We start from the raw sequence: 22,689 nt of genomic DNA, 5'->3' as shown, positions 1-22,689 counted from the left end.
GACTCCACTGTTGCCACAGTGTTGTTCATGATGGTGAGTGGGGATAATGCTGAGGTGTTTCTCCTGAAGTCTACGATCATCTCCACTGTTTTGAGCATGTTCAGCTCCAGGTTGTTATGACTGCACCAGACAGCCAGCTCTTGGACCTCCTGTCTGTAAGCAGACTCGTCGCCATTCCGGATGAGGCCGATGAGTGTGGTGTCATCTGCAAACTTCAGGAGTTTGACAGAGGGGTCTTTTGCGGTGGAGTCGTTGGTGTACAGGGAGAAGAGCAGTGGGGAGAGCACACATCCCTGGGGGGCCCCAGTACTGATTGTGCGAGTTTCGGATGAGCATTTTCCCAGCCTCACTATCTGCTGCCTGTCTGTCAGAAAGTTGGTGATCCACTGACAGATGGAGGTGGGCACAGAGAGTTGGGTTAATTTGGACAGGAGGAGGTATGGGATGATGGTGTTGAAGGCTGAGCTGAAGTCCACGAACAGGATTCTCGCATAAGTCCCTGGTTTGTCCAGATGTTGCAGGATGTAGTGCAGTCCCATGTTGACTGCATCATCCACAGACCTGTTTGCTCGGTAAGCAAACTGCAGGGGGTCCAGCAAGGGTCCAGTGATGTCTTTCAGGTAGTCCAACACCAGTTTTTCAAGTGACTTCATGACCACAGACGTTAGGGCGACAGGTCTGTAGTCATTAAGTCCTGTGATTTTGGGTTTCTTTGGAATGGGGATGATGGTGGAGCATTTGAAGCAGGAAGGAACTTCGCACATCTCCAGTGATCTGTTGAAGATCTTTGTGAAGATAGGGGCCAGCTGGTCAGCACAGCTTTTTAGGCAGGCCGGTGAGACACCGTCTGGGCCTAGTGCTTTCCTTGTCTTCTGTTTGACGAAGACCCGACGCACCTCCTCTTCGCAGATCAAAGGTGCAGGAGGGGGGAAGGTGGGGGTTACTTGAGTTGTTAATTGATTGGTGGAGAGAGGGTCTGAATAGGTGTGGGGTGTGAGACAGGGTTTATCAAACCTGCAATAAAACTCATTCAAATCGTCAGCTAGTTGTTGAGTTGAGAGTAAGTAAGAGCAAATGACTTAAGGACAAAATGCAAGAACGATAAAGAGCAGTACACACCTGATGGGGTTCATACTGGCAGAAGATCAATGCTTTATGAAAGGGAACTTGTACTGTGCATCAGCTGTATTTCAGGCACAGGTGACTAACTGAAAAATTAACATGTTTCAATAACAAGCAGTTTGATTCTGAGAAGTATTGTTAATATAAACTAAATATGGTGCTAATGATTATACATTACACACATTGTCTGCACTGCTCATCCCATACGGGGTCGCAGGGAGCTGGTGCCTAACCTGGCAACACAGGGCGTGAGGGGACACATACAGGACACCAGTCCATTGCAAGGCACCCCAAGCAGGACTTGAACCCAAGACCCATAGGAGAGCAGGACCCAGTGTAACCCACTGCACCACCACACCCCGCCCCCCAGTTATACATTAGGCAAGGCAAAAGTAAACACACACACACTTTCTGAACTGCTTGTCCCATACAGGGAACTAGAGCCTAACCTGGCAACTGAGGGCATAAGGCCAGAGGGGGAGGGGACACACCCAGGACAGGACACCAGTCTGTCGCAAGGCACCCCAAGCAGGACTCAAACCCCAGACCCAGCGGAGAGCACAACCCAGTCCAACCCACTGCACCACCGCACCCCCTTCCAAAAGTAAACACACACACACACACACACACACACACACACACACACACACACACACACACACACACACACACACACACACACACACTTTCTGAACCACTTGTCCCATACGGGGTCACAGGGAACCGGAGCCTACCCGGCAACACAGGGCACAAGGCAGGAGGGGGAGGGGACACACCCAGGACAGGACGCCAGTCTGTCGCAAAGCACCTGAAGCAGGACTCAAACCCCAAACCCATTGGAGAGCACAACCCAGTCCAACCCGCACCACCGCACCCCCTTCCAAAAGTAAACAGTGAGCCTGAAATGACAGGCATGTCTACATGTGACAATAAACTGTACAGATGTGGAGAAAATTCTTTTCCTTTCTATCCAGACAGTAAATGTGGATTTCTAAATTAATCTCAGCCACAACAACATAAATGCCTTTCTCAGGGACCTTGAAACCTTGCAGATCCGTATATGCATATAGTGTATACAGATACACACATGCTGTCTGAAAACACTTGCCCCGAGCAACAGAGGGCGCAAGGCTGGAGGGGGGAAGGGACACACCCAGGATGGGATGCCAGTCTGTCAGAAGGGACCCTAAGCAGGCCTCGAACCCCAGACCCGCCAGAGAGCAGGACCTGGCCAAGCACGCCAAGTGTACACAGGTACATGTATTGTAAAACTTGCCTTGGGGTGGCTGGTAGCCTAGTGGTTGGTGTTACTGCCTTTAGACTCAAAGGTTGTAAGTTCAATTCACACATCTGGCTGTAGTACCTGTAAACAGTATAGAAGTGTTCTTCTCTTGTGTTTGTACTCTGTTGCTCTCTTGGTGAGGGTGGTGAGCCTTTAGGGTCTGAGGTTCACATTTCCTTAATCTCTCGGGTCAGGCGTCTGTCTGGATCTCCCAAGTCAGTCTTCCCAAGTGTTCGGAAAGACGGGGTAAAATAGGGAAGATTATTACCCACAGGTCAGGTAAAACCACTCCTCACCATCTCCCTCTCCCCAAGCTTGGGTCTAGGGTTTGAGTCCCACTTGGGGTGCCTTGCAACAGACTGGTGTCCCGTCCTGGGTGTGTCCCCTCCACACTCCAGCCTTACCTCCTGTGTTGCCGGGTTAGGCTCCGGCTCGCCACGACCCCGCTTGGACAAGTGGTTTCAGACAATATATATATATATACATTGAGAGAAAATGTTACTGATAATGGATTCTCCTGGTTCTGTTTGCTCACAAACACAAATTGCTTGTTTGTCTTTGCAAATTCTCGCTAAAGTAAGAATATACACAGGTAACCTTAATCAGTTGGAAATTAGTAAAATATTGGCCCACTGCTCCGAATCTGTAAATGTAAACTGCTGCTGCTATAAACTTATTTGTTTAGAATGAACTTATCCTTACACTGTAGCCGAGGTGTACGCGTACGTGTACATGTACGAGTACATTGTAGCCAGTCAACTTCCTGGTAGCCGTGGGCATAGTTTCCACGGCAACCGTAGTACACAGTGGCTGAACGGCTCGGCTCACCGACTGGAAGGTCTTTCGAGATCCTTCGTCTACTGACACGTTTTTCACTGGAAGAACCGACAAAGTAGCGCTTCATTCCGCTCATTTCCAGTATTTAAGTTCGCGGAAACGATGTCAGTTCCTCAAAGAGCGGGAGCTGCGAAAACGAAACAGGTAAACGCTGTATTACTACTGTGAACTGTTACAGATTGAGGACAAAGAGTTATTATTATTTATTATTGCACTGGAGCTGGAAAAGAAAGGGTTTCCGCTGTGTACAAGTGCAAACCGCAAGTCGCGTTATTTCGTTTTTCAGTTCAGTCAAAATTCCTCACCGCCATGACATGATGATGTGGAAGTTTAGTGGCGGCGTGAACAACTTGTTGTGTACAAATGAAATGATAATCGGAGCCGTTTCCGTTTTTCAGGCGATTTCTCAGTCCCACTCAAGTAAGGAAGCTGCTGCTGCGAAACTTCTCAAAGCCGCCGTTAAGAAACAGGTACCTGGAAACACGCACACAGACACACACACACACATACACACACACGTTGTTTCGTCGAGTGAAACCTGTCTTTACACAAACAACCCTCAATTCCTGCTGAATGGGGGGAATTAACGTTGCCCAGTTGCAGTTTTTTGTTTGGTGAAAGAATTAAGAAATAAATGGTTAGTTCTGCTTTGAACGTACAGTATCACGTCACCTGAAAGTGATGGGAACATAAAAGAACAGTGATATCGGTACCACCTGGCTGCCCAAATGAGCTACTGTAGTGTGAACTGAATCCATCACTGAAAAACAATGAAACACACCTGGGTGTGGGACTGAACCCTGAAAACTTTACTCCCTCTTCCCACTTCTGTATTGTGGCCACGTAAAGCTATACTGTACACACCTTAATACGTAAACACCAACAACTCCAACTGGCAATCATTTCTACTTTGTCTCTCAATTTTTATTCATACAACCATTATCAGTAAGATGAGCCTGGGATCCCCATGGATCACCGTGACCCTGATCAGGACAAGCGGTTATTGAGAATGGATGGATAGATAATTATTGTGATTCATACATGCATTTCTGATATTCACATATTTCTTCTGAATAACATATATTCATGTCCTTTCACTAAGGATGAAGATGATGGGACAGAAGTGGGTGATGGAGCAGATGAATGGATGCAAAGAAAGACACTGATCAAACCACCTGATCAGGTAGATCTCACTGAAGCGGTAGGTATCAGGTGATTTTTTAAAGGAATTGGTCAGCTTCATTCAGATTCAGCTATGCATAAAGAAAATGCAAACACTCAGGATGTCCGTGGAGTGCAAATATATCTCAGAAACATAAATACCCATACCCATACCCATGTACCCATTCAGGAGCTGAAAGAGGAATTCACAAGGATTCTGACCACCAACAACCCTCATGCTCCACAGAATATTGTGCGATACAGCTTTAAAGTAAGTCCCACACACACAATGTCCATAACCACTTGTCCCAAGCAGGGTCGCAGCAGATCGGAGCCCAACCCAGCAACGCAGTGTGTAGGACTGAAGGGGGAGGAGACACACACTGGATGGGACACCAGTCTACTGCAAGCCACCCCAAACAGTGCTTGAACCCCAGACCCACTACCCCATAAGCCCCAGCCAAACCTGCTGTGCCACTGCACCTCTCCTTGTTGAATCATTTTTCACAAAAAGTGATACACATTTTCATAATTTTTAATTTTATGTATCTAAAATTTATCACAAAATTACACTGATGGTAAGAAGCATCTGTAACCTTTTTTACAGTGGTTTTGGGCAACAGGCCCCCAGGTTTTTAAAAGCTAAAAAAAATCACATTGTAATAGGATGTTACTCCATTCTTAATTGAGTTTGAGTCATTTTTTGTTTTTACATTGATCTGAGATTCAAATTATGATTATTTTATCAATTGCCTATGAATACACTGACTGCTGTTTATAAGATGTTTTTTTATCAGTTTTGAAACTGCACTCATTTTTGTTTGTGTACGTATGTATTTGTGGACATTAACAGTGTGACATCTTTTCAAGGAACGTTCGTACAAAAGGATTGGCGGGATTGACCAGCTGGCCATCCATTTCATGCTGGCAGGCAACCTGTTGCACAAGGATTCTGACGAGGCACGCCAGCAGAGGGCAAGACAGGGTCTCCCAGATGGTAGGCTTTCCTTTAGGTGACAGCTGTCTGTACACTGAGAAAAAGTAAATGTCATGGTTTAACTCTGCATGCAGTGTATGAGTATTTCTTAGACCTTTTCGAACCAAGGTAGTGTTCTGTGCCTAAGCCTCAGTCAAACTCAGGAGTGTTTTAAATTAACCAGTGAAGACATCTTTTTCAGTTTTTGTTTCAAGTAGCTTTAAAGACACCCTGAAAACCTTCCTTGAGAGCTTGAGAATCACCGTAATTTTCATGCAACATACATATATTTCAAAAATATTACATATATTAGTGGTAATGCTATTTCAGAGCAGCATTAACAAATACACAGCAGTTACGGCCTTAAAGTCTTGAAATGACCGTCTGTCAACTTTATACCACAGCATTTTTTCCCAGTACCCCTACTCTTACTTGAGCTTTATACTACTGCCTTACATGCAGCAAATTATGTTTTTTTTCCAAACATTTCAGAAAAGGCTGCTGTTGAGTCAATTGTTGCAGAGACTGAAGAGGAAAAGCCTGACTCTCCGGTACTAAAGTTTGAATGTATTATCAAAATACATATATAGTATCAAGTTTACATGTTTTAATTTAGCTAAGTTATATTTTATGCATCAGATGAATTTCTCCAAAGTGACATACTAGTCAATGTATACAAAAGTGCATTTCAGAACAGAGAGAGAGCTTTATATAGAGATACGTGATTACTGAGGCACAGTTTGTTTAATACCACAACTGTTGGTGGCACACATTAGATGACTAGCTGCCAGTACAGTTGACAGTAAATAATAAATAGCCAGATAGCAAAGACGATTATGACAGATGGTGTGATACAAATTTATGTAGCTGTTAGAGGATTAAGAGCGAAGAGCGTTGGGATGCAGGTCCTTTGACCATCTTGTACGCCATAACCAGTTTTGGTTTGATACGATCAGCCACAGGAAGCGAGTGGAGGACAGAAGATACAGAACACTTCGGGGTGTCACGTATAGCTCTTGCCATTGCATTCTTGATCACTTGGAGGAGCTTGGCAGAGGCTGGAAGAACAGACAGAAGGGAGTTGCGGTAACTCAAGCAATATATCTTAATAGCCTGGACCAGGTATTACACACATTGTGGTGTGAGATGTAAGCGGATTCTGCAAATGATATTCAGGAGGCATCTGGAGGATTGGGTTATGGCTTCAGTATGCTGGCAAAAGCAGAGACTTCTGTGAAGTGTTACTCCCAAACTTAAGATGAGTAAACTGTCTAGTTTGATAGAAAGATCTGTGTATCATCAGCACAGCAATGACAGGAGAACACATGAGAAGAGCCAAGGGGAAGTAAAGTACATACAGTAGATGGAGATGAGTAAAGGGCCCAACACCGATCCCTGTTGAATACCAGTTGAGATACACTGAGGGTAAGACAGGAAGCCACACAAACCATCTAGTAGATTTATCTGATAGAAAAAGTCTCAAACCATTTCAGTGGTGATCCAGGAAAGCAGGCTCCGTATTTGACAGTGATTCAGACTGCAGAGAGTTTCATAGAAGGTCTCTTTAAGTGTGTTGAAATGTAGGCAGTTTAAAGGCCGAAGGAAAGCAATCAAAAGACATGCTAAGCCAGAGCCCAACCTGGCAGCAGAGGGCACATGGCTGGAGGGGGAGGGGACACACCCAGGACAGGACACCAGTCCATCACAAGGCACCCCAAGCAGGACTTTAACCCCAAACCCACCAGAGCACAGGACCCAGCCAAACCTACTGCACCACCACATCACCATGTCCCCACACTCAAATAGAATGTAGAATTAAAGATGGAAGAAATAAACTTTACCAATAAAATGGCAATAGTATGTTATGATTCTAGGGGGGTGCGGTGGCGCAGTGGGTTGGCCCACAGTCCTGCTGTCCGGTGGGTCTGGGGTTCAAGTCCCGCTTGGGGTGCCTTGTGACGGACTGGCGTCCCGTCCTGGGTGTGTTCCCTCCCCCTCTGGCCTTACGCCCCTGTGTTCCCGGGTAGGCTCCGGTTCCCCGTGACCCCATGTGGGACGAGCGGTTCTGAAAATGTGTGTGTGTGTGTGTGTTATGATTCTTTGTTAATTATGAAATAATTATGGGTCTTTCCGCATTAAGGTTTTGATGAATCTGTCCACTAATTTTCCAAAACCATTTATCCAATTCAGGATCATGGTGGTTGATAGCCAATTCTTGAAGTAAAGGGTGTAAGGCAGGGTAAACCCTGGGTAGGGCACAAGTGCATTGCAGAGCAATCACATAGAGCCATTTACTTACACATGCATGTTAAGGATTAAGAACAATTATAGATTAACTAGTCAACCTGAAATACATGTCTTTGAACCATGACAGGGAGACCTGCATGAATATTGGAAGAAAACAGAAAATTTCTACTGAAAATGCTGGATTATGTTGAATCACTGTGTTTATGTGGAAATTGTTTAGAATTTTTTTAACAGTAAAAGCTGTTGACAGGACATTCCCCTAAAAGCAGTTGTGTAATGTTAAATGTAACAAAATACTGTCTGTCATTCTGTATGCTTTTATACCTTGCATACCACAAGTAAAAAAAGAAATTAATAATACATCAATGTCAAGGAGTATACACTTTTTCACACACAGACACACATTGTCTGAACCGCTTGTCCCATGTGGGGTCGCAGGGAGCTGGAGACTAACCCGGCAAAACAGGGCGAAAGGCCGGAGGGGACACACCCAGGACAGGACGGCAGTCCATTGCAAAGCACCCCAATTGAGATTCAAACCCCAGACCCACCGGAGAGTAGGACCCAGTCCAACCCACTGCACCACCACACCCTACTTACACTTTTTCAGTTGTGTGGTTTAACATATTAGGCTAACCTTTATCTTGTCCTCATCGAGCCATAACAGTAGATAAATCTAACATCATGTGACATAATAAATGTTCGGTTTTGGGGAAGGCCCTTTCTCTTCCGGTATGACTGTGCCCCTGTGCACAAATCCAGGTTCATAGAGATATGGTTTAATGAGTATGGTATGGAGGAATTCAAGTGGCCTACATAGAGCCCTGATCTCAACCCTGTTGAAAATCTTTGGGATGAATTGAAATGCCAATTGCGAGCCGGGTCTTCTTGTCCATCATGATTACCTGACCTCTAAAATGCTCTTTTGGCTGAATGGGCAGAAATTCCCAAAGACACACTGCAGCCTCCAAAAGAGTGGAAGCAGTTATAGCTACAAGTGAGGGTTGGGAGGGGGGCAATGTTAATGTTCATGGTTTTGGAATGGGATGTCCAACAAGCTCATACAGTATGATGGTCAGGTGCCCACATACTTTTGGCCATACAGTGTATTTCCCTCAAAGTGGCTGGGCTGACACTGTGTGACAGAATGCCAAGCTCAGAGATCAGGGATGCCCTCAGGGTAGAAATGCTGTTCCTCCAGACTGAGGGGAGCCAGTTAAGGTACCTTGGAAATGATCCTGCTCAGCTTGCTTGTTCCCATTGCAGCCTTCCAGGGTACATGATTTAAAAGCTGATGGAATGGGTGGACACAATTTCTATAAGTTGATTTTTTCTTGTTGTTGTTATTGCTTGTCAGTAAAATCAATTTTTTTTATTGTATGACATTAGAATTTACTGTTAAACCTGGCAAAGGGCAAATGAGGATTAATTAAGCTGTAGCATGTAAAACCTTAGAATTAAAATGGGGAGTGTATTAATTTTGGACATCAATCTATAGAGAAATGGATTTTGCTTTTAAATGCTATTCAGGTAAAACTGGAGACATCAAAAACATTGGTTTCTCATGTTTCTTCTCCTCATCTAGTCCATGCAATCATGAAGGAACCACAATTGCATCTGCTGTTTGTCCTCCCTCAGCAGGTTGAGATAGAGGAGGTGACGGAGGTGGGAGGAAGTGAGGACAGACCTGAGAGTGTGGAGCATCAGGCCAAAAGGCGGGATCAGAAGCTGAAAAACCAGTTCAAGTTCACTGAAAGACCATCCCAGACCCTCAACAACCCCCTGAGGGTAAAATCAAATGTGAAGTCAGTCCTAGACACTAATGTACAGTTCCCTTTGGTGGCTGATAAAATGGAGGAGCACACAAAATGAGGCCCCATGAATCCTTTAAGTGCTTGCAGAGAATGAGTACAATAAGGGGAATTTGTGGACGCACGGAATCAAAGACACAGATGCAAGAAGGAAAGGTGGCAAATAGGATAGTAGTTGGAGGAACTGTAGTTGAAGTAATTGAAGTTATGGAGGAGCTGAACCTTAGCTGAAGTGCTCCTCTTTGCTTTTGTGAATGAGCACAATGGTAAGTTGCTTTTGATTATAGCATATGCAGAACAGCTAAATGGTAAAGAATAAATCATAAAGAATTTTGCAGCTAGGCATTGGAAAGTCATAGATTCTATGTAAAGACAAGCATTTATCTTCCACCACTGGAAATGGGTCAGCCAGAGCAATAGAAGGCTGTTTTTCTGGATAGGAATGCTGTGTCTGAATTTCATGGTATTGATACATGTTTGCAGTCTTGGCCAGCTTCCTGTCAGAAAACAACTGATCTAAGGCCTTGCTATTCTTTACCCCTCATAGCTTCACAAAGATGATAGAATATTTTATCACTATCATAGTATTAATATAAACCCTACTCTTTTGATTCTCTAGCGTGTGTACAGATTCACACACCACAAAAAGTCTCAATAACCACCAAAAGTGCAGGTTTCGTGTTGCAAATTCACAAGGTCACATGAAATGATGAAGTACATCCATCCATCCATCCATCTTCCTCCGCTTATCCGGGGCCGGGTCGCGGGGGCAGCAGTCCGAGCAGAGTACTCCAGACCTCCCTCTCCCCGCACACCTCCTCCAGTTCCTCTGGGGGAACCCCAAGGCGTTCCCAGGCCAGCCGGGAGACATAGTCTCTCCAACGTGTCCTGGGTCTGCCCCGAGGCCTCCTCCCAGTGGGACAAGCCCGGAGCACCTCCCCAGGGAGGCGTCCAGGAGGCATCCGGAACAGATGCCCGAGCCACCTCCTCCGTGAACCGCCACCTTATCGTGGTGGAGGGGTTTGAGTGCCTGAATGAGTCCAGGAGCTATGTTGTCTGGGGCTACATGCCCCTGGTAGGGTCTCCCATGGCAGACAGGTCCTGGATGACAGACGAGACAAAGCGCGGTTCAAAAACCCCTTATGACAAAAAAATCAAGGCGTCCGTTTACCCCGCCCGGTATGGGGTCACCGGGGCCCCACCCTGGAGCCAGGCCTGGGGGGGGGGCTCGCATGCGAGCGCCTGGTGGCCAGGTCTATGCCCACGGGGCCTGGCCGGGCTCAGCCCGAAGCCACAACGTGGAGCCGCTCTTCGGTGGGCTCACCACCTGCCGGAGAAACCATAAGGGGCCGGTGCGTTGTGATTTGGGCGGTGGTCGGGGCCGAGTGCCCGGCCGACCCGAACCTCGGGCGCCAACTCTCTCTGATGAAGTACAAGAAAAGGAAAATCTGAGCAGACTGGTTTGTATTATGTATTGTAGCTTGCAGCATGGATATTATTACAAAAGAGAGCTTCACATTTTGTAAATGTGAAGCATTTAATAAACGCAAGCCCTTCCGCCACGACAAGGCCTCTTCCTGGATCGGGGCCTTGTGGTTGCGGAAGGGGTTCCGAGATCTAGGGATCTCCACAGCTATATCATCGGGAGCAGTATGCTCCTGGTAGGGTCTCCCATGGCAACCTGGTCTGGAGTGAAGATCCAGATGAACCCAAAAAAACCCTATAACGAACGTAAACAAGTCAATGTTTACCCTGCATGGAACAGGGTCACTGGGACTTACCCCTGGAGCCAGGTCTGGGGTGTACTGTTCCTAGGCAAGCACCCAGTGGTCGAGCAGCCCATGTAACCCGGCTGGACTCAGATATGGGGGGGCCATGTGGGCCCACCACCTACAAGGTCCAGCATGGGGGTCGGATGCAATGCCTTTCAGGCAGCAGGAGGGGGCAGGATGGTGCATGGCCTCATGGACCCTCGCAGTAGAAACTGGCTCTTGGGATTTGGAATGTAACCTAACTCGGGGGGAGGAGCCGGAATTGGTGCAGGAAGTTGAGAGATACCAACTAGATATAGTTGGGCTCACCTCCACTCATAGTATTGGCTCTGGAAGCAAACTTCTCAATACAGGGTGGTCTCTCTCCTACTCAGGAGTTGCACAGGGTGAGAGGCGCCAGGCAGGTGTGGAGATACTCACAAGCCCACAGCTGGCTGCCATACAGTTGGAGTTTGTCCCAGTGGACGAGAGGGTCGCCTCAGTGCGACTTAAGCTCGAAGAGAGGAAAACTCTGACTGTTGTGTGTGATTATGCACCAAACAGCAGTTCAGAGTATTCAGCCTTCTTGGAGAAAGTGGGTGGGGTTCTGGACAGGGCCCCATCTACAGACTCCATAGTCCTGCTCATGTTGGCAATGACTGATAAATCTGGAGTGGGGTGATTGGGCAAAACAGCTTGCCCGATCTGAACCCGAATGGTGAAATGTTATTGGACTTCTGTGCTAGCCATGGTTTCTCCATAACAAACACCATGTTCAAACACAAGGATGCTCATAAGTGTACTTGGTACCAGAGCTCCTTGGACTAAAGGTCAATGATTGACTTTGTAGTCGTTTCATCTGACTTGAAGCCAGATGTTCTGGACACTTGGGAGAAAAGAGGTGCTGAGCTGTCAACCGATCACCATCTGGTGGTGAGCTGGATCAGATGGCGGGGAAAACTGACAGACAGACCCGGTAGACCCTAGCGCATAGTGAGGATATGCTGGAAACGACTGTCAGAGGACCCTGTCTGGAATGATTTTAACTCCCACTTCCGTGTTAACTTCTCCCATGTCTCGGAGGAGGTAGGGGACAACGAGTCTGAATTGACCCTGTTCAAAACTTCTATTGTGGAAGCAGCCAGGTGCAGCTGTGGCCAAAAGCTTGTGGGCGACAGTCACGGCGACAACCCAAGAATCTACTGGTGGACACTGGTGGTGAGGGAAGCCGTCAAAGGGAAGAAGGAGGCCTTTAGGGCTTGGTTAGCTCTGGGGACTCCTGACTCAGCAGATGGGTACCGGCAGGTAAAAAAGGCGGCAGCGGCTGCGGTTGCAGAAGCAAAATCCAGAGCATGGGAAGAGTTTGGAGAGACCATGGAAAATGACTTTCGGTCGGCCTCAAAGAGGTTCTTGAGAACCATCCGGCAGCTCAGGAGAGGTCGGAGGAGCTTCGCTCAAGCTGTGCTCACCAAAGGTGGAGAAACTCTGACCTCAAATGAGGACATTGTCGGGAGGTGGAAGGAGCACTTTGAGGAACTCTTAAACCCAAGAGATATACCCTTACAGGAGTCAGGGCCAGAGGCTTCCAGGGTGTCAGAGTCCATTTTACTGGTGGAAGTCACTGAGGTAGTTGGAAAGCTCCACAGTGGGAAAGCACCGAGAGTGGATGTTGTGCGGCCCTCATGGCTGACACGCCTCTGCAATGTTGCATGGACCTTAGGGACGGTGCCTTTGGATTGGCAAACTGGGGTGGTGGTCCCTATCTTTAAGATAGGGGACCGGAGAGTGAGTGCCAACTATCGGAGTATCACACTTCTCAGCCTCCCTGGAAAGTCTATGCCGGGGAGCTGGAAAGGAGGCTCTGGCCGATAGTTGAACCACAGATTGAAGAGGGACAATGCGGATTCCATCCTGGCTGTGGGACAACGGACCAGCTTTTTACCCTCTCACAGATGAGTGAGGGGGCATGGGAGTTCGCTAATCCAGTCTACATGTGTTTTGTGGACTTGAAGAAGGCCTATGACCATGTTCCCCGAGAAATTGTGTGAGGTGCTTTGGGAGTATGGGGTGCCGGGGCGACTACTCCGTGCCATTCAGTCTCTGTACACACGGAGTGAGAGCTGTGTCCGCATACTCAGCAATAAGTCAAGCTCGTTCAACATGGGCGTTGGACTCCGCCAAGGGTGTGTCTTGTCTCCACTCCTGTTTGTAGTTTTCATGGACAGGATATCAAGGCGCAGCCGAGGTTAGAGGGGCATTCTGTGTGGCAGCCGGAAGATGATGTCCCTTTGGCACCGTCACATGGATGCCTCTCCAGCACGCACTGGAACAGTTTACAGCCGAGTGTGAAGCGGTTGATATGAGGATCAGCACGTCCAATTCTGAGTCCATGGTTCTCTCACTGAAAAGGATGGCATGCCCCCTTCAGGTAAGGGGAGAGAGTTTGCCGCAGGTGGAGGAGTTTAAGTATCTTAGAGTCTTATTCATGAGCTAGGGGAGAAGGGAGGTTGAGATTGGCTGCAGACTGGGAGCAGTGGCAGCAGTAATATGGTCACTGTACCAAATTGTATTGGTGAAGGGGGACTGAGCCATAAGGCAAAGTTCTCTTTTAACCAGTCAGTCTATATCCCTATCCTCACCTATGGTCATGAATCCGAAAGATTAAGATTGTGGATGCAAGTGGCTGAAATGAGTTTTCTCTGCAAGGTGGTGGGACTCACTCTCTGTGACAGGTTGAGGAGTTCGGCCATCCGGGAGGAACTCGGAGTAGAGCTGCTACTCCTCATTGAGAGGAGCCAGTTGAGGTGGTTTGGGCATCTGTTAAGGATGCTCCCTGGGCCCCTCCCTTTTGTGGTATACCAGGCATGTCCAACTGGGACAGGACCCCGAGATCGGCCCGGGACCTGCTGGAGAGATTCTATCTCCCATTTGGCCTGGGAGCGGCTGCGGATCCCCGGGTTGAGCTGGAGGAAGTTGCGAGCGAGGAAATGTTGGATGTCTGGGCTTCTCTGCTCTCCCTATTGCCACTGCAATGCTAGAAGGACAAGTGGCCTAGAAAATGGATGGATGGATGGATGGACATTTTATAAACAAGAGGGTAGTTGTGTCAGAACAGTGAACATATAAGGCGATAAATTTTACTTTGATTAGAAAATAATTTTTATGATTTTTTAACTGCAATAAACACAAAATGTTTGAGAATGAAAGCTTTTTAATCTATGTCTGTAGAATGCGAAATTAAAATCTGTCTGCAAACAGAAACAGGGTGGAATGTCATGACAGTTAAGCACTACGCTGTTCTGGTAACACCATTCTTTTCTCACTCATTTTTTTAACCTCTTGTTCAACATTATATTTCATATTTTTTATATTTTAGATGTATAAATTATATCATGTGTATATTTTCTTCTAGCAAAAAGGATGTCAAACAGAACTCCCACCTCGATCAAACTTCTCAGCCACAGCCAACCAGGTAAATATCTCATATAGTTTTGCTGTACAAGACTCATTATTTATACATATGGTTTTTACTGGAGCAATTCAGGATAAGTACTGTGTTCAAGGCTAGGGGTGGTATTTAAACTTGGGTCATTGACGTGCAAGGCTGCAGTTCTAGCTCCTACACTACCTGGTGCCCCTTAGAAGTGCCACATAATTACAGAAATCACTAGGGGGAAAGAAGCAGCAGATCTCTGGAAGACAGACCTGTAATTGCAGGACTATAATTCCAAATTGCTTTCATGCTTAAAATGAAAAAAAGGAGTCTATTATTAATTAAAAAAGGGGGCTGTGGTGGCACAGTGGGTTGGACTGGGTCCTGCCTGCTGGTGGGTCTGGGGTTCAAGTCCCACTTGGGGTGCCTCGCGACGGATTGGTGTTCCCATGACCCTGTGTGTGTGTTAATTAAAAATGAACAGTGATTAAAAACAATACTTAAAAAACAACATGAAAAGAATAGTGAGCAAAGTGCTATCCTAACTTTGAAATATGTTTTACATCTATAAGTTTAATATGTTCACATCTATCTATTTTCAGCAATTGTTTGTCCTAAGAGATAAGTGTCTCGGGGATCCAGAGGCTATCCCAAAATCACTGGGTGCAATGCAGGGGGTGCACCTTGGATTGGATGCCAGTGTTTTACAACACAATTATTTATTTTAATTTACCCTGTCAAATTCCGTGTGATAACATTTATTCATACCCCCTTTCATTGTTTGCGGTAGAATTTGTCGTATTTGAAATAACCGATATTACATTTACATTTCTCATTTATCAGACGCTTTTTTCCAAAGTGACATACATCTCAGAGAAATACAATTTGTACATTACATTAGGAGAAAGAGAGACATAGTTGCAGACGTGCAATTCTTAAGTAAGCTTAGTTTGTTTCTTTCCACTTTATACACCAATGTTCATCACACAAGTAGGTGCATAAAACTCAGAATAGACAATTCCTGATCACCTTTGCTACAATTTTTTTTTTTTTTGAATGAGTATGGAATGAGCTGGAGGGGCTCAGCTGTTCTGATGCTCAGATTAGAAATTGAAGTTTGTTATCACATTCAGTTGGTCACACACACATAAACATGCACACACACACACACACACACACACACACACACACACACACACACACACTCATACACACATCTCCATAGTACCTAGATTAAACATAACAAAATGCCACTTGCTTGCAGTGGGTAATATACGACGCTTACATGGAGGAGTTACAGAAACAGAACAAGGAGCGGCAGAAGGCCTCTCTGAAGAAGGAGGAAGAAAAAAGCAAGAAGAAAACAATACTAGTGGAGACGGAGGTTAGCTTCTTAAGCTTTGTGAAAAGCATCCTTTCTAAGGTTCTCTCCCACGATGTATTGTCAACATATTTATTGCTAAATTATCAGTATGTTGAGTTGGGTTAAAAGCAGAAATTGCACAATCAGTTGACACAAAGTATAATTCTGTTCTGTATGTAAAATGTGGATGTTTGAAAATACTTGTGCAAATTTTGTCAAAAAATGTATGTGTATGTGGTGCTATTTTTAATCTGATATTAGTTAACATAATGTCTTGTGTCCATCTAAAGAGGCTGAAATGTTTAGGCTAAAATGTTTAACAAGAATTATAAGCTTTTGGAAAGCAAACTGTATTAGTTATGGATAAACCTAGAAGTCATCCAGTTGTCATTCATGGAGGAAAGATGGTTGTTCTTGCTTCCTTACTAAAGCTATCCATGTTGAATAAATGAGAAATATCCGATTTACTAGCAGTTCAATTTGCCTTGAATAAAATGTTTGTTATGAGGACAAAATATGCAATAAATACACATGGTGGGATTTCTATTTTTTCAAACTCTTTAATTACTTCATAAAACAAGTATGTTGTTTTTGCATCATTTACCATAACAGTTTTTTCTTTCTTTTAGAGCGACAACATCACCAGAGTTAGGCAGGTGGCCAAAATTGTTGAACGGATGGTTGTCCAAAATACATTTGATGAGATTGCACAGGGTATGTGCGACTGATAAGTCACAAACATTGATTAATTTTGTACAAATAGCGCAATATGTTTTGATATCTTCTTGCCTGTATTAATATTTGTTGTGAAAAGACTTTTCATATCTTTTATATTTATTCAGTTAGCTGAGGCTTTTTTCCAAAGCAACTTAGAATTATTTTATACAGCTGGGTAAGTCTACTGGAGCAATTCGGGGTAAAAAATACCTTGCGCAAGGGTCCTACGACCAGAGGCAGGTAATCAAACCTGCAACCTTTGGATCCAAAGGAAGGAGGGCTAACCACTACACTACCAGCTGTCTCTTTTGGATTACTCTATTTGCTTTGATTATTAGGGCAACTGGTAGCAAACTGCTTTAGCTGCAGTTGCCAGTTTGAATCCCACCTCCAGCTGTAGTACCCTTGAGCACGGTATTTACCTTGCATTGCTCCAGTAAAATGACCAAGCTGTATAAATGGATAAATAATAAGCAGCTCTACATTGTAAGTTGCTTTGGAGAAAAGGTTTAGCTAAATTAATGAATTATGAATGAAGTAATATTTACATGTAATGCAGAGGCATTTGAAACATTTTCTCATAGTGTGATTACATCTGCTGAGCTCTTTTTTTATTGTGGGGTTTTTGTCTGTTTACCTTGTGGACTGTCCTGGTCAGGGCATATTTTTATGGAGAAATTTAAAACACCTTGACAATGGTGTTTGAATGAACCACAACCTCCTTGAAGACATTTTTGTTCCATAGTATGAAAGACGCTTTGGTTTAATCTACTTCCTAGCTGAACTAATAGTGTCCTGTTTGTCCTCTAAGATTTCAAATATTTTGAAGATTCTTCTGATGAGTTCCGAGAGCAGGAGGGCACATTACTTCCACTCTGGAAATTTCAGCATGATAAAGTCAAAGGGTTGGCTGTGACCTCCCTCTGCTGGTTAGTAATCATTGTTATACCTGTTTTGTGAACTCACTCTTACTCACTCACCCATTCATGTATTATCAATAGCTGCTTGTCCTCATGCAAGGTACTGGCATACACCAGCTAAGTGCGCTATAAAGGTTATGGCTCCAAATAATTACATTGATCTAATTACAACACAAAAATGTTGTATAAACAAACACTGCATTTAAATTTTCACTAATTTTTTTGCAGGAGGAAAATTATGTGCAATACATTTATGTGGATAATAGAATGAAATGTAATGAATGTCTGACACATCCTTTTGTTATATTATCACATAGGAATCAACGATACAAAGACTTGTTTGCTGTAGGCCTCGGGTCTTGTAAGTATATCCTGTTTCAAAACTCTTTGAGTGAGGCAGTTGTTATTTTGAAGATGCACATAACATCGTCTTCGCTGCAGATGACTTCACCAAACAGGGGTATGGAATGGTGCTCTTCTACTCATTGAAGAACCCCACCTTCCCTGAGTACTCCTACATCACACTATCAGGTGTTATGTGCTTGGACATCCATGCAAAACTCTCCCACTTGGTGGCAGTGGGATTCTACAACGGCTGCATAGCCGTCTACAACCTGAAGGAGAAAAGCACCCAACCGATGTACAGGAGCACTGCAAAGTCCGGAATGCACACTGACCCTGTTTGGCAGGTACTTTGAAAAAAATTTTCTGAAATTGTCTGTAAAACAGTGGCTGCCTTAGTGGTCAAGGGCAGAGCCTTTTTACCTGAAGTACCTAGTCCTGAAATGGGTACTGATGTCATATCCTGGAGTCAGGTAACTATCCAGGAAAACGTTTTATCTAATGCCACAATTTTTCATGGTGATGCGTGTTGAATAAGAACAGGATTCTAACCTTGAAGTTCTTGGATTAAGTCATAGGTGTGACCATTAATTTCTATTACTTATGTAAGATATCAAACTGTCTAAATGGGTACAAGCAAATTTGTATCCAAAAGAAAAATCGCATAACGAGCTGTCCACTCTCACTTATGAGACATGACTAACAGGAACAGCATTTCAGTTCAAAATACACAGCTATGACTGCCATATGAGAGTTCCTTCTCCGTATGAAGTGTGGCTTCTCTTGCACGTCAGTTGCATGGAAAATTACCTGTAATAAAACTTTAAATAAAAAAATGCATCCAATTATCTTGAACGACAGTATCATTACAAGCGACTTTGTATGATCTACTAATGTCGCAAGTTATACCTTTACAAAATAACTCAGTACAGAGGAATTATGTGATTCTTATGAGCAATTATAACTTTCATGGTCAACATAAGGATACATATTGTGAGGCAGAATTTCACAGCTGAACCTAAATCTGCCAAGGTAGTTTTTTTTTGTTTAGAAAGTGGAAACAAAAAGGTGGTTTGTGGTTAAAAGATTATTTATTCCTTCACTTAATAGTTATACTGCCTCTGCATTATATGTATTATGCCAAGGTGCACTGTCACTGTTCTGGAAGCTTGTGCTGACCAAACACCCTAACAAGCTGCTTCATGTCAGTGGTTATCAGTTTCCTGTAGACAGCGCTGTGAAAGGTATCTTTTCCAGTTTTCTTTGTTTTTGCAGCATTTTCACATCAGCTCTTTGAAATTTGATCAGATCTTTTTGCCAATTGTAGTAGTAAATGAATGGAGCCTAAGAGTGACACTAGTGCTGCCATTATGTCATTTCTTTGGTGTGGAAGATGGGGAAATGTGCAGTTATAGATGAGGAAAAAGCAATTGCCCCTTGATAATCAGTAACTGGTTGCACCACCTTTAACTGCAATGACTTCAGCTAAATGCTTCCTGTAGCAGTTGACAAGGGTCTTACATTGATGTGGAGGAATTTTGGCCCACTGCTCCACGTAGAATTGCTGTGACTAAGCAACATTTGCAGGTTTTAGAACATAAACAGCTATTTCCAGGTCTTGCCACAACATCCCAATTACCTTTAGATCACAGTTTTGAATAGTCCATACCATAGCTTTAATTTGGTTCATTTCAACCATTTTGATGTTGTCTTGTTTGTATGTTTGGGATCATTGTCTTGCTGTATGACCTTGCTGTGCTTCAACCTCACTTCACATACCCATATTGCCAAAAAGTTATACTTTCAATTCAATAACCTACAGAAGAGACACAAAGGTCCTTTTTTGCAAACTGCACATGAGATTCCATATTCTCTTGGGTGAGCACTGGTTTCTGGCATACTGCTTTCCATCCATCATCCACAACCACTTGTCCCAAGCAGGGTCACAGCAAGTTGGAGCCTTACCCGGCAATACAGGGCGCAAGGGGGAGGGGACACACCCAGGATAGGACACCAGTCTGTCACAAAGCACCCCAAGTAGGGCTCGAACCACAGACCGCCATACAGCGGGGAACGGCTGAACCCATTGCACCACCACGCCCCACTGTACCACTTACCAATGAATCCCATGTTTGCACAGTGACTTTATTATTGTGGAGTTATGAACATTGACAAGAACTTTGACAAGAGATGCTTGTTCCCTGGATGTTCCCTGGGTTTCTTTTTGAGCTCATTAATAATTTTAAACTTTGCTCATTGAGAGAATTTGGCTAGAAGGCCACTTCCAGGTAGATTCACCATGGTTTCAGACTTTCTCCATTTGATGAGTATCACTCTGACCATGGTTCAGTTGAGTTTCAGAGTCCTAGAAATGGATGTGATTTCCTGTCCAGACTGGCGCTGGCTTCAGCAGATTTTCTCCAGTTGTATTCAGAAATTTCTTTTGAATGTGGCGTGATTTGTGTCTATGAATCTGTTTTGCCAACATGACTTTTGCTGGAAAGAGTTTAAGTAGCTGGAAATGACATTAAAACGATATGAGTGTAATTTTTTTGTCTTTTAGGCTCCACTCATGTAGTGCTAGATGTGGTCAAATTACTGTGAAAAAGCTGCAAATACAGAGCACATTGGAAAGGAGGAAAATACTTTTTCAAAGCACTCTATCTTTGGTACCAAGGTAATGGTAAATGCCAGCAAGTCAGAATTGACTCAGAGCAACCACTTGTGGTTTTCTAGTTAAACGAGGGTGTGGAGACACTTTACTGCTGCCTTCATCTGTACATGTTCATGAGTTGCAAACACCAGGAGAACATAAAGCTGTACACCCTGAGCTGCATTCAAACCTACAACCAGCAGCTCAAGAATACTGAGGCTCAACCTTAAGCCACTACTGTTATATACCCTCTGTGTCTAATTTATGTGTAAAAGATGCAATGTGTTTAAAACAGTATTTATTAAAAAAAACAATATATTTATATTAAAGATCAGCTCAAACATTTTATTGACCACTTTGAGTCATGTGACATGATGAGATTCTGTGAGTTAACAGTTTGTTTTCAATGCAGTATTTTTGTTTTCCAGGTGAAATGGCAAAAGGATGACTTGGACAGCAATCACAATTTATTTTCTGTCTCCTCAGATGGTCGTGTGGTGTCTTGGACTCTTGTCAAGGCAAGCAAAAATAGTGTAAATTGTTGTATGACTACCTCTGTCTGTCAAGAAACACATTTAAATGCATTATATATTTTTACTGTAAAGTAGTAAGTGTATATCATTTTCTTTGGACATTCGGAAAAGCAGCTCATGCTGCAATAAGTAACAATTTTGATCTGGAAATGGCTGGTTTCATCATAGATTTTCTACCTCTGTAAATGAAAAAAACTGTCATTTACATTTACATTTATTAATTTAGCAGATGCTTTTCTCTAAAGCAACGCACATCTCAGAGAAAAATACAATGAGTACATTACATCAAGAGAAGGCAAGACATGGATGCAAACACGTCATTCTAAAGTACAGTCAATTTGTCACATTCCACCGTATCAACCAGTATACATTACACAAGTTGCTGCATAAAGGTTTATTCACACACACACACACACACACACACACACACACACATTTTCAGAACCGCTTATCCCATACGGGGTCGCGGGGAACCGGAGCCTACCCGGCAACACAGGGCGTAAGGCCGGAGGGGGAGGGGACACACCCAGGACGGGACGCCAGTCCATCGCAAGGCACCCCAAGCAGGACTCAAACCCCAGACCCACTGGAAAACAGGACTGTGGTCCAACCCACCGCGCCACCGCGCCCCCCTTATCAAGGTTTATTCAACAATTTGTAATTACAAAATTATTAAACATAAACATTTATACGTTTATTATGCACTGAAGAGATCAGGGGAGAAGTGAGTCCAAAAGAGGTTAGGGTTGAGACCCTTCTTAAATGTAGAGAGAGATTCTGCAGTTCTGAGTGAGAGGAGGAGATCATTCCACCACAGAACTAGAACCAAAAGCCTTTGTGCTTTTGATTTTCAACCTTTCGTGCATAGGACCACCTGCACAGGCAGAGGTGGAGGAGCATAGCGGTCTGTTTGGGGTGTAGTGAGTGATCACGTCTTGTCGATATCAGGGAGCAGATCTGTTGATGGTTTTGTAGTCTGTGACCAGAGTCTTGAATTTGATCCAGGCAGCTGTAGGAAGCCAATGCAGAGAGACAAGGAGGGGTGATGCATGGGAATGCTTCAGCAGGTCAAACACCATTCATGCAGCAGCATTCTGTATCCTAGAGAGGTTTGATGACAGAGACTGGAAGGCCAGACAGGAGAGAGTTGCAGTAGTCCAGGCATAATGTCACCATGGCCTGGACAAGTAGTTGCACAGAGTCTCTTGTGTGTTAAGGATGGATCCTGCAGATGTTTTACAGGTTGTATCTGCAGGTCCAGGTTGTAACTGTAATGTGTTGAGAAAAAGACAGACATGAGTCAATCATTATCCCAAGGCTCTTAGCCAAGGAGGCAGGCAAAATGACTGAGTTATCTAATTTGATAGGGAGTCCTCGATAGGAAAACAGACAAGTTGGGAGGTGAGAGATCTCTGTTTTAGAGAGGTTTAGTTGTAGGTGGTGATCAGAGATCCAGGCAGAGATGTCCGAGAGGCGGGCAACGGTGCGTGAGGAAATGTTTGTAGCTCTAGGTGGAAAAGAGAGGAAGAGCCAGCTATCAC

The 22,689-nt window shown here is 44.4% G+C and overlaps 1 protein-coding gene across 1 annotated transcript in view; it reads left to right on the top strand.

The window, feature by feature from the left end:
- The first annotated feature begins 3,225 nt into the window (after positions 1–3,225).
- LOC108933514 (dynein intermediate chain 1, axonemal-like) overlaps positions 3,226–22,689 on the top strand; it is a 38,623-nt gene continuing 19,159 nt past the window's right edge. Inside the window, exons 1-14 of the mRNA XM_029251967.1 lie at positions 3,226–3,385; positions 3,640–3,711; positions 4,344–4,442; positions 4,593–4,673; positions 5,273–5,399; positions 5,871–5,929; positions 9,264–9,413; positions 14,600–14,659; positions 15,885–16,004; positions 16,613–16,697; positions 17,512–17,629; positions 17,938–17,981; positions 18,062–18,309; positions 21,044–21,133. Of these exons, the coding sequence (XP_029107800.1) occupies positions 3,344–3,385; positions 3,640–3,711; positions 4,344–4,442; positions 4,593–4,673; positions 5,273–5,399; positions 5,871–5,929; positions 9,264–9,413; positions 14,600–14,659; positions 15,885–16,004; positions 16,613–16,697; positions 17,512–17,629; positions 17,938–17,981; positions 18,062–18,309; positions 21,044–21,133 (1,395 nt within the window). The 5' untranslated portion in view covers positions 3,226–3,343. The remainder of the gene's footprint in view (positions 3,386–3,639; positions 3,712–4,343; positions 4,443–4,592; positions 4,674–5,272; positions 5,400–5,870; positions 5,930–9,263; positions 9,414–14,599; positions 14,660–15,884; positions 16,005–16,612; positions 16,698–17,511; positions 17,630–17,937; positions 17,982–18,061; positions 18,310–21,043; positions 21,134–22,689) is intronic.

Source organism: Scleropages formosus, chromosome 5 (genome assembly GCF_900964775.1).
Source record: "Scleropages formosus chromosome 5, fSclFor1.1, whole genome shotgun sequence".
Classification (NCBI taxonomy): domain Eukaryota; kingdom Metazoa; phylum Chordata; class Actinopteri; order Osteoglossiformes; family Osteoglossidae; genus Scleropages; species Scleropages formosus.
This window is presented reverse-complemented; position numbering and strand designations above follow the sequence as displayed.